The following is a 12,404-nucleotide window of genomic DNA, read 5'->3' on the forward strand; positions in this document are numbered from 1 at the left end:
CCCAGATAGATGTGAATCTTTATTTAAAGAAAAGCAACAGAGTCAGAGGTCCACAAGGGGTGGCAGACTTGAGAGGGTTGCTTTGGGACAGGAGCACAATCACTGGGTGGAGAAGCATCAGGCAGTGTGCATGTCAAAGTAGCTGGTGAGGGGAAGATGCTGTGAAGATACAAGAGTCAAGGTGAAAGGGGTAGAAGGCTGGTGTTCTGGGCAGGAAGGAAAGCCGCGTGCGCAGACTCGGAGGTAGCATTGAGAGAGGGTGCACTTCTGGGTAGGTTTCTGGGCCTGACCGGAAGTGAAGGAGGTGGGGAAGGAGGGAGGTTCGTGGGGGCGGGAAAGGGCGGGAGAAAGGGCAGGGCAGGGCAAGCCTGTGACCCTCCGAGCCAGTCAGTCCCTGCTTAGGCGGGGCACACTTACCCGAATCACGAGCGGAGCGGGGACATGGCAGACAGTTACTTGGGGGGCTGGGATGGCACGCCCTCTGCCTTCTGCGGGTCTTCTTTCTCTCTCGTGTCCAAAGACTTCCCTGACGGCTCGGTGCCCTCTGCAGCTGCTGCTGCAGTGGACACAGCCATTACCGCAGGGGTGGTGCCCTTATGCTCCTCCTTGGCGGCCCGGTAGTTGTTTCCCCAGACAGCGGGCATCTCAGTGCCGTGTTTGCGGCTTAGTGGGTAGGCTCCGATGGCTGCCAGGATGCTGCGGTGGCGTTCAGGGTCCATCTCGGTGTAGTACATCTCCAGAGTCAGTGGAGTGCAGATCTTGTGCTGCAGCGGATGCATATTCCGGACCAGCGAGGGGGGCCGGGGATCCAAGTGAAAGAGGAGGAAGGGTCCCAGTTAAAACAACAACAACAACAACAACAACAACAACAACAACAACAACAACAAAACCTACAAAGGCGGCTTTGGCTTCGGGTCAGAGGATTAGAGCCCAAGGCTCCTTGGAGAAAGGGGGTGGCAGTGAGGACTCTCTTAGAACCATTCTGTGTGGGAAAGTCAGAAAGCACACAGACTGCTGTGGTAGAGCATGTTTGTAATTCCAGCACTGGGAAGACTAAGGAGAAAGGATCGCTGTGAGCTGGAGGTATGAGCTAAATACTGAATTGCAGAACAGCCGAAATTAAAAATGTTTTCTCTGTAACCCCCATCCCCCACGGGGGATGGGTAGCTAGACTTCAGTGCCTTTCTGAACTCCATCCAGAGACCAGAGGATTAAGGGAAACAAGAGAAGACATTACTTCTAAAATATGAAACACTCTTTTAAAACATTAAAAAATTGCAACTGTCAGCTGAACGTGGTGGCCAATGCCTTTAATCTCGGCGCTTGGGAGACAGAGGTAGGTGGATCTCTGAGTTCGAGGTCAGCCTGGTCTACAGAATGAGTTCCAGGACAGCCAGGGCTACACAGAGGTGTGTGTGTGTGTGTGTGTGTGTGTGTGTGTGTGTGTGTGTATTCCGTCATTATTGGAGCTGAGATTTTTAAAGTAGAAGGAAATCTTTGCTAAATATGCAGAAAACATTAATGTCCATAACACATTTCAAAGCCTCTCAAGTGGACCAGTGGTGGTGACACACACCTTTAATCCCAGCCCTTGGGAGGCAGAGGCACTGTCTTTATGAGTTCTGACCAGCAGGGTCTACACAGCTAGACCCTGTCTTAGGAAAAAAACAAAGAAACAAAAAAACAAAGCTCTTAATGTCCAAGGAAAAGTAAGTTGGCTCAGTAAAGAACCCTGCCAAGTGCAGGTAGGGCTCCTCCCAGGAAGCTGGAGGGCTTCAGTTCCACTAGCACCTCCTGCCTTCAGTTTAGATAAAACTCTCTCTCTCTCTCTCTCTCTCTCTCTCTCTCTCTCTCTCTCTCTCTCTCTCTCTCTCTCTCTCACACCTCTTAAATTTTACTTAGTGTGGGGGCTGCAGAGATGGAGAGAAGAGCACTGACTGCTCTTCAAGGTTCTAAGTTCAATTCCCAGCAACCACATGGTGGTTCACAATCATCTGTAATGGGGTCTGATGCCCTCTTCTGGTGTGTTTGAAGAGAACAACGGTGCACTCAGATACATAAAATAAATAAATAATTTAAAATGTTTATTTTGTGTTTTTATAACTGTGCTTGAGTTGGCCAGAGGAGGTCTCCTTGAGACAAGGTCTCTCACTGAACCTGGAGCAAGCTTCGGCACTGTCCTGCCTCCCGATGCTGGGGTTACAGCAGCCACATCTGGCTTTTTACATGGGTCCTGGGAGCTTGAACCCAGGTTCTTATGCACATACAGCATGCGCTTTCCCTACTCAGCCACTTCTCTAGCCCTAAAACAATATTTTCTCCTAAAATCTCAAAAGATAGGATCTCCTTATACTCTGGGAAGTAAGAAAATGGGACCACACAGGGACGGCCTTGTCATTCAGAAGGGAAAGCGAGGATGGGAAAGGCATCCTTTCTTGATGCTGTTGCAGAGAGCCCTCCACATCCTGGCATTGCCTGAAAATCATAGCAGGACCATGGCGGTCTCTACTGTCCTTGCCCAGGTCTTTGATCCCTCAGGCTTACCCGAAGTAGGAAGCCATCTGGGCAGGTGAACTGGTCATACCAGATGGCCTTGTACATGATCAGCACACAGCCCAGCAGTGCCAGAGCGAAAGCAATCATCCTTGCGGTGGGCAGCTGGCAGAGGAAAGGAAGCAATGCGGTGGAGGTGAGATGGGGTGGGGCCAGCCTCCCTGAGGGGATGGCCTCTCAGGACTGGGCCTCAGCATACTACCACGACCCTTACATCCTTCTTAGAGGTCAGCTCTAAGACCAAAGGTCTAGAAACCATTCTTTGCAGGCCTATCCTTGATGGCATTCTGGGAACATCCCTGACCAGGTAAACTGCATTTGGCCAGTGAAGCTGGATGCAGTCGATTGACCCAGAAGGTGCTATAGGAACAGGCTTGCCCTGCCCATGTGTTCCCTACGGAAGTTGGTGTTCATCCTGGACGCTGGGAAGATTGTATGTATGTGTGTGTGCACTGGGGATGGGGTGGGGTGGGGCTTCTAGGGAGGCAGGTGCATTTGTACCATCCTGGGAAGATCCCTGCACCCCAAAAAATCAGCAAGGCCTAAGCACTATGGAAAGGGGGCAGGTGTTGTTTCTGAAAATGGAAAAGCATTAGAAACGGTTAGCTAAAAATGATTCAATGATTAAATTAAATGACTAAAACCATCACTAACATGTTTAAAAGAAGACAAAGAGGAGATATTTGCCAGATCAAAAGGTAAAGCTCACATTTGTTCCACAGAAAGCCTGAAAAGACATAGACAGGGATGATCTGGGAAACAGGTGCTTCCCATGGGAAGTCTCCCAGGAGCTCAGGCCGCTCAGAAGACTGGATACAGATGGACAGCTAAGGGCCAGCCAACACTAGAGGTGACATCTGAATAGGAGACCTAAGTGGGACCCAGTCAAGCGAACAAGGCCTGAGTTGCTACCCTCTCCCTGCCCTAACTTCCCATAAAGAGGGAGGGGTGACATACTTACTCTGCGTCCTTCCTCTGAGTGACTGCAAGCCAGCCTCTGAGCCTCCAGATCTGTAAACTTCTTTGGCTGGTCTGCAGAGGTAAGTTGATATTCTGTCTGTGTTTTGATGACCACCTACAGAAAGAGATGGCCGTGGCATTGATGGACAGCTGGCAGGGACCCAGTGTGCCCTGCACTGAGAGGGCTGGGAACCCTGATGACCGTCTGTCTGTACTGTTTGATGGCTGCAGCATCTCAAAGCTGAAGCCATAGGAAGGTGGGCACTGAGAGACTGATAGTAACCACAAATATTCAAGGCAGAGGCAGGCAGTGGGTGCAGTTCCTCACTCTGTTGGCAGCCTTCCAATCAGGGTGCTAAGTCTCTTACATGAACTTCCCCTTGTACTGCTCCACAATCTGGCTCCTCCTCCAGGGGGTCTGTCCTGGCTTCTCTGAGAGCTTACAGAGTCTTGAGCTTCCAACTACACAGGGGCTTAGACACAGGCAAAGGCTGTGTATTCTTGTAGGCTGCTTGTATTCTTGAGAGGCAAAGGATAGATCTGTCAACAGAATTCGCTGTTGTAGTCAATGCAGCTGAAACCCACCCAGATCACTGCCGAGCTGCCTTGGGCTCCTTGAATGGCCAGGCTGGGCCAGCCTTGAGCTCCTGCTTGCTTCTCACTGACTCACTGACCCCCCCAGTCACCTGACCAAGAAGCCCTATTTTGTGCCCTAACCTAGAGACCTGTCCGGAAAAGAAAGAGAAATACACTATTGCTGTGATGAAACACCACGACCAAAAGCAAGATGGGGAGGAAGGGTTTATTCGGCTTACACTTCCACATCATAGTATATCACTGAAGGAAGTCGGGACAGGAACTCAAACAAGGATGGAACCTGGGGGCAGGAGTTGATGCCAAGACCAGGGAGGCATGATGCTTGTTGCTCCTTGTGGTTTGCTCAGCCTTCTTTCTTATAGAACCCAGAACCACCAGCCCTTGGGTGGTACCACAGTGGGCTTGGCCCATCAATCACTAATTAAGAAAATTCTCTATAGGTTTGCCTACAGGCCAATCTTATGGAAACCCTTTCTCAATTGAGGTTCTTTCCTTTTAGATGACTACAGCTGGTGTCAAGTTGATATAAAATTAGCCAGCACAGGTGGTAACTGCAACTTGCTGGCCCCGTTAGATTACGTCATAGTCTGAGTGTTTAAATTCTGAGGAATCCAGTGGTCTATTTACCCTGTTTCAGATGCGGTAGGGACTCTGGATGTGAGAGAGCTAACCAGGAGGTCTAACCAGGAGGTCACACTTGCCTGTGATTAGTTTGGATTTCTGCCATAAGCCCCAGGCACACCTCTTTGTTTCTAGGCAAGCCCGAACACTGGCACACACTGGCTTCTCACCTGATCTGAGAATGAGGGCTGAAGCTGGGTGACATCCAGGGGGCTGATCAGAGGGACGCTGTCCATGGTAGCCCCATCCTGGTCTCCTGTTTCCTTGCCTGGCTTCCCTGAGAAGCTGCAGCCTAGCTTCACCATGGTGGATGATGGTCCTTGTCCCAGCCTAGAAGCAGAGATAAGGTCATCACTTTTAAGTCATCCCGAGTATAGCCATAGAGCTGGTTCTGGAGTAAGGACCCAGAGTGGTTCCAATAATCCTCATAAAAAAATCCAGGAATGGGTTGTGGGAGGTCAAGCTCAAGGCTTCTCCTTCCTTCCTGACCTCTCAGCAGTGCAGAATGGTGCCTCTGGCCAGAGACCATTTCAAAATAGTGCTGAGACATCTCCCTCTGGCCAACCTGCTCTGGCAGGTGCTTTAAGTGCACACGTTCCACTGGGAAGAAAAGATCCAGGGATCAGTTGGATTGCCAGGCTCAGCAATGGAAAAAGCCGGAGTCCCAGATCAAAGCAAATTTGTTAACTGTTTTAAAACTTTGTTTTAAAAAACAAAGGAAAAAAAACTCAAACAACAACAAAACCCTAAAATCCCAGCACTTGGGAGGAGGCAGAGGCAGGCGGATTTCTGAGTTCAAGGCCAGCCTGGTCTACAGAGTGAGTTCCAGGACAGCCAGGACTGCACAGAGAAACCTTGTCTTGAAAACCCCCTCAAAAAAAAAAACCCTAAAAAATCAAAATCAAAACAAACCCCACCCAAACAAAAAAAGGGGGGGGGTCCTGTCCATATTTACTGCCATTCATCATTATCTATGTGAAATTCAAATGAAGATGACAAAAGTACACATCCCTGATGGTGCAGGAAGACCAAGCCTTTGGAGAGCTGAGACCCCAGACTGCCAGCCAGGCAGTCATTGCAGTCTGGAGAAGAGTGCAGGCCCCGCTAACTCTGGGTAAGTCAAAAGTGAACACTTTCAAGACTGGAGAGATGGCTCAGCAGCTAAGAGCGCTTGCTGCTCCCGCAGAGGACTTAGGTTGGGTTTCCAGCATCCATAAATGATGGCCTCATAACCTCCTGTGACTCTAGTTCCAGGGGTTCTGCTGCCTCTTCTGGCCTCCACAGGCTTCTATAGGCACGTGGTGCACATACACACAGACAGAGGCATATAAATGTAAGCACAATAAGGAAATACTTTAAAAAGGAGTGTATGCTCTCATCCTGATGTCGATCTCAGAAGGGAAAGGGCCTCTAAGCTGACAGGTGAAAAACCCTCTTGAAACTGTATGTGGTGATGCTTGCTTTTAATCCCAGCACTTGGGAAGCAGAGACAGGCAGATCTCTGAGTTTAAGACCAGCCTGCTCTACAGAGTGAGTTCCAGCCACTAATGTTGCACAGTGAGATCCTGCCTCAAAAAGTAGAATAAAATATCACAAAACAACCTCCCCTCATATAGAACTCCAGTCCCAGACATCATGTCAATATAACCATGTATTTTTATTTTTTTTTATTCACTTTATATCCTCATCACACCCACTCTCTCTCCTCTTCTCAGGCCCAACTTTAAAAATCCCTCTCCCCATTCCCCCTACAGGATGCCCCCCCCTTGGGCACCACAGGCCCCAATATAATAATATATGGTTTTTTTGTTTTAAACATTTATTTATTTATTTATTTATTTATTTATTTATTTATTTAAAAGATTTGTTTATTATATGTAAGTACACTGTAGCTGTCTTCAGACGCCCTAGAAGAGGGAGCCAGATCTCATTACAGATGGTTGTAAGCCACCATGTGGTTGCTGGGATTTGAACTCAGGACCTTCAGAAGAGCAGTCAGTGCTCTTAACCCCTGAGCCATCTCCTCAGCCCCCAAGATTTATTTATTTTATATATGTGAGTACACTGTCGCTGTCTTCAGACACACCAGAAGAAGGCATCAGATCCCATTATAGATGGTTGTCAGCCACCATGTGGTTGCTGGGATTTGAACTCAGGACCTTCAGAAGAGCAGTCAGTGCTCTTAACCCCTGAGCCATCTCCTCAGCCCCCAAGATTTATTTATTTTATATATGTGAGTACACTGTCGCTGTCTTCAGACACACCAGAAGAAGGCATCAGATCCCATTATAGATGGTTGTCAGCCACCATGTGGTTGCTGGGATTTGAACTCAGGACCTTCAGAAGAGCAGTCAGTGCTCTTAACCCCTGAGCCATCTCCTCAGCCCCCAAGATTTATTTATTTTATATATGTGAGTACACTGTCGCTGTCTTCAGACACACCAGAAGAAGGCATCAGATCCCATTATAGATGGTTGTCAGCCACCATGTGGTTGCTGGGAATTGAACTCAGGTCCTCTGGAAGAAGAGTCAGTGCTCTTAACTGCTGTGCCATCTCTCCAGCCCCCAATATAACAATCTTTAAAAGGAAATACTGCAATGGTATTGTGAAATTCCAGAGAAAGAACAAAGAAGCTCTCATCAGTTCCTGAGTCCAACCCCTTCTTCCTCCATCCCAGCTCCCAAGCACATTCAGAAGGAGGACTTACAAGTCCGTCCCCCCTGCTCCCCCTCCCCACAGACAGTAGAGACCCTTGGTGAAACTTGAGCAGGCTGAGTTCAGCAAAATATAAAAAGATCACAGAGTTTGTGTGTATGGTGGGTGCGGAATTTGGTAAGCAGTTCCATGGGCTGGGGAGATGATGACTCGGTTGGTAAAGTGCTTGCTATACAAGCACAGGGACCTGGCTCAGATCCCCAGCGCCCGCATGGAAGCTGGGCTAGTGGCCGGCATCTATAATCCCAGCGCTGGGAGGAAGTGGGCAGAGATGTGTGGGATTTGGTGGCTTAATAGCCACCTAGCCAGCGTAGCCGAAATGCAGAGCTTGACGTTCAGTGAGAGACTCTGTCTCAAAGTAAGGTGGAGAGTCATAGAGGAAAACACAAAGTGACCTGTGCACACACAGGTGAGTGCCGGAACACACCGGCACATACACAGAAACACAAACACATACACACTCACAAAAGGTGCCTGGGGGGCAGGCCCTGGAGAGATAGTTCAGCAGTTAAGAGCACTTGTTCTTGTAGAGGACTTGGGTTTAATTCCCAGCACCAACATGGTGGCTTGAAAATGGTCTATAAAGCCAGTTCTGAGGACCTGACATTCTCTCTGACCTCTGCAGACATCAGATACACAAGTGGTTACATACATAGTTACCAGTAGGTTGCTAGCATTTCCCCTAGGCTCTGCCCAACAGTTACCTAGCAACAACCAGGCTCATGCCTGGCTTGCTTCTCCTCCTTCCCCTCTTCCTCTCTTTCTCTCTCCTCTCTCTGTTGTTCTTTGTCCCCCTTGCTCCTCTGCCTCTACCCCTTCCTCCCGGTCCCAAATAAATTCCTTTTTATATGGTTTGATTTCTCAGGGGGGACACCTTGGCACTGGCCACCAAGACACCCCCTCGCAACACCGTTTTATAAAACACACCACACTGGTAAAACATTCATTCTGACACATAAATCTAAATTAAACAAAATAAGAAGGGGTTGACAAGATGGCTCAGCAGTTAAAAGCACTTGCTAATTTGACAGTGGGCCCGGGTTCAGTTCCCTGCATCTACACAGTGACTCACGGTGACCCATAATTCCAGTCGGAGGGTCTCTGTCTCCCTCTTCTGACCTCCACAAGCATCAGGCATGCATGTGGTACTCAGACATATACTCAGGCAAAATGCAGATACAGATAAGAAAAATAAAAGATTTAAAAAATAAGAAAAGCAGCTGGGCGGTGGTGGCGCACGTCTTTAATCCCAGCACTTGGGAGGTAGAGGCAGGTGGATTTCTGAGTTTGAGGACAGCCTGGTCTACAGAGTGAGTTCCAGGACAGCCAGAGCTACACAGAGAAACCCTGTCTCAAAAAACAAAACAAACAAAATAATAAGAAAAGCTAGTTAGAGAACACCTTTAATCTCAGCACTCAGGAAGGCAGAGGTAGGTGGATCTCCGAGTTTAAGGCCTGCCTGGTCTATAAAGTGAGTTTTGAACAGCCAAAGCTGTCACAGAGAAATCCTGTCTTGGAAAAAAAAGTAAATAAATATAAAAATAAGAAAAGCTATTTCTTTTTTACATTAACAGCATAAAGAAGAAAATTATCTAGGCAATTTTATCAGGAGTCAAAAATATATTTGGGAAGACTTGAAGTTTGCTTACAATTTTAAAAATGTGCTTGCACACTGAGGGCAGAGGAAGAAGGAATATTCTTAAATTCCAACAAATGTATTGAATGTAAGTCTTGTTGTTTTGTTTTTTGTTTGTTTGTTTGTTGTGCTTTGCCGTTTGAGACAGGCTCTAATTATAGCTCAGGCTTGTCTTAAATCCCCTATCTTTGTGCCTCAGACTCCTGAGTCCGGGATTACAGGTATACATCATCACACAAACTTGAATTTGGGTCATCTGTCTTTGAAACCACAGAAATATAGATGGCCTTGTCTGGTCTGGTGGTTTTCATAAGAATGGCCCCCATAGGCTCATGTGTTTGGATGCTTAGTCACCAGGGAGTGTCACTATTAAAAGAAAAAATGCTTAGAGGAATTAGGAGGTGTGGCCTTGTTGGAGGAAGTGTGTCACTGGGTGTGGACTTAGAGGTTTCAAAAGCCCATGCCTAGCCCAGTATTTCTCTCCAGGTGGATCAGGATGTAGCTCCCGGCTGCTTCTCCAGCAGCATGTGTGCCTTGCCTGTGGCCCTGCTCCTCTCCAGGATAGTAGGCCAAACCTCTGAATCTGTAAGCAAGCCTTCATTTGAATGCCTTTTTAATACAAGAGTTTTCTCGGTTATGGTGTCTCTTCACAGCAAAAGAACAGTGACTAAGACAGCCAGTGAAGTTCCAGAAACGATGGTCCTGAGTGCTTAGTCAGCACAGTTGCACAGGGGCAAAGAAACCAGGCCAGGGATTTGGAACCTAGTACTACTGATTATTCATGGATGAAATAAATCGCTTTTGTATTTAAATGCAAAAGCAAATCCTCCATATATAAAGTATAAACACTGAAAGACTCCAGGATCGGTGAGATGGCTCAGTGGGTAACTGGCTGCCAAGTCTGGCAACCTGAGTTCAGTCCCCAGGACTCCACGGTGGACCGAGAAAACCACCTCCTGCAAGGTGTGCTCTGACCTCCACATGTGCAACATGACTCACTCACACACAATACATAAGAGCAATAAAATATTTAAGGGATGGGGGAAATAATTCAGTGGTTATGAAACTGATTTTTTTCTTCCACATCAATATCTAGCACCCCCACAGCCACTCACAGATCTGAAACTCCAGTTCCAGAGAGTCCAATGGCCTCTTCTTCAGGGGCACTGGAAATACATGAGGTGTACACACATACAAATATGTAAAACACTAATACATACAAAAAAATTTAAAAATGAAAAAGTCCAGTTTGAGTTTATAGAAAGCAGATGTATTTCTATATGTCAGTGGCAAATGTTTATTTTGTTACTTTTAACTATGTGTGTAATTTATTTACTATGTTTTCCATGAATGCATGTCTGTGCTTACTTGCACAGGTCAGAAGAGGGCACTGCTGCCACGGGAACTGGAGTTTTATGTGCATCTGTATGTGCAGTTTCCCTCAGAAGCCAGAGGGCATCGCATCCTGGAGCTGAAGCTATAAGGAATTGGGAGCTGTCTGATGCCGGTGTTTGGAAGACAACTTAGGTCCCCTCTGCTTTCTACCTCTGCGAGTACTCTCCAGCCCCTGTTTTTTGGTTCATTTAGTTTTTTGGGGTGTTTTTTTCTGTTTTTGTTTTTTGTTTTGTTTTTAAATATTGTTGGGTCTCACTGTATAGCCCTATACAGTCCAAGGCTGACCTTGAACTCAATATTATCTTGCCTCAGCCTCCCCAGATGTGAACCAGCTAAGATTTCATTTAAATAATTTCAAATCCCAGGACAGAGATGATGGGCAGTTGTTCCATATGGAAGGCCATGAAATCTTGGCGAGGGGAGCACGGCACATCTGAATCCTCCGTCAGGTAAGGAAGACTATCTTGTAGATTTTGGAGGTCTTTGTGCTCCAACATCCCTGACAGTATTTATAGAATCAACAACTCTCAATCAAAATTCCAACAAAATTGTTTATGAACTTAAAACACCAAATTTTTTTTTTGTGTGTGTGTTGAAGGTAGAAAGACACAAGGTGTTTTGACAAAGGAAGTCCATCTGCTGGGTATCTGCCCTGAACACAGCAGTGTACACTGGTGGCGTTGATGCTTTGCAGAGGGAAACCCATTTGACATATTCTACACTTCAGATCTCAGTTAATAGCAGAGAAGCTGCCTGCATCTTAATAATTAAAGTCTGCTTGGAACGGTGAAGCAGATCTGGTCACTACATGCATATTCAAATGCAGATAACGAGCCCACACGTGTGCACACACAATGCACAAGTGAATACAGCAATGTGTTCTAGGTGCATGAGCAGGGAAAACCGACACAACAGAGCACTTCAGAGGCAGTGCAGAAGAGTCAGGCAGAGAAAGATTTCCCCAGCAGTACTCATAGAAGAAAATCTCAATAAAATTACTTTTCATGTTAGAATTAAGAATCCTTGCCTATAAAGACAAGACCTAAAGAGGAGAAACAGAAGCCCAAACTGGGAGATATTTGCAGCCCACAAGTGGCGACAGGGTTGTTGTGGGTTGAGTGATGTCCCCACAAAGAGGACCACAATTTTTAACTCTTATTGTCAGTGAAAGAGATGTTTAAACAGCCCTTACAGTTGCAATGGAATTAAGATGAGGTCATACTAGAATGGGTAGGGAGGTGGGGGTTATTCTATAGCGGGCAGCCTTACAAGAGGATTTGGACATAAGAGGAACGTTTTCTGCAGATGGTGGCAGGCTGGGGTGGTGCAGTGTTATCCAAGACTGCTCGGGACAGCTGAGTCTGGAAGGAGCAAAGGAAGACCCTCTCCTTACAGTTTCAACAGAAACACAGCTCTGGTGAAATCTGGTTTTGGACATCTTGCCTCCAGGAAGGTAAAAGTTGTGGTTATTTTGGACAGACTCCCTCAGAAAGCCAGCAGCCCTTCAGACCTACAAGTGACAGGGCCCGAGGAACACAGCGTCAGGGACAGCTGGGTGCAGAACTTCTCAGGACAAGAAAGTAGAGAAGGAAGGCTGGGTAGGGGATGAGGGAGGGAGGGATGGCTATAAGAGGAGGGAAGGAAGCAGAATCTTCATGCACACCTTCCCCATCTCAGGCAGGCCCTTTAGAACCTGGGTCCCTTTGATGTATGGCATAGGTGACCTTATGCCTGGCCCAGCCTTTTTGGAGTGTCAACAAAGAACTTCCTTATGGGGTGGATCAGGTCCTAGCGAGGGAGCTGGCTCAAGTTTGGCCCTGAGCTGGAGGGGAACCGGACGGCCTAGAGCCAACCCGCTGGGCATTGTGATAGAGATGGAGCAGAAATTTTAGGAATATAAACGGCCGGCCAGGTAATACACGGAGA

At 47.2% G+C, this 12,404-nt stretch overlaps 2 protein-coding genes across 2 annotated transcripts in view; one reads left to right on the forward strand and one right to left on the reverse strand.

The window, feature by feature from the left end:
- Caly (calcyon neuron specific vesicular protein) overlaps positions 1 to 12,404 on the reverse strand; it is a 15,256-nt gene continuing 2,852 nt past the window's right edge. Inside the window, exons 2-6 of the mRNA XM_021214015.2 lie at positions 4,902 to 5,061; positions 3,515 to 3,628; positions 2,545 to 2,658; positions 418 to 764; positions 1 to 159 (exon numbers count right to left, since the gene is read on the reverse strand). Of these exons, the coding sequence (XP_021069674.1) occupies positions 453 to 764; positions 2,545 to 2,658; positions 3,515 to 3,628; positions 4,902 to 5,036 (675 nt within the window). The 5' untranslated portion in view covers positions 5,037 to 5,061 and the 3' untranslated portion in view covers positions 1 to 159; positions 418 to 452. The remainder of the gene's footprint in view (positions 160 to 417; positions 765 to 2,544; positions 2,659 to 3,514; positions 3,629 to 4,901; positions 5,062 to 12,404) is intronic.
- Prap1 (proline rich acidic protein 1) overlaps positions 10,854 to 12,404 on the forward strand; it is a 17,797-nt gene continuing 16,246 nt past the window's right edge. Inside the window, exon 1 of the mRNA XM_029536037.1 lies at positions 10,854 to 10,927. Within this exon, the coding sequence (XP_029391897.1) occupies positions 10,854 to 10,927 (74 nt within the window). The remainder of the gene's footprint in view (positions 10,928 to 12,404) is intronic.

This window comes from Mus pahari, chromosome 1, assembly GCF_900095145.1.
Source record: "Mus pahari chromosome 1, PAHARI_EIJ_v1.1, whole genome shotgun sequence".
In the NCBI taxonomy this organism is placed as follows: domain Eukaryota; kingdom Metazoa; phylum Chordata; class Mammalia; order Rodentia; family Muridae; genus Mus; species Mus pahari.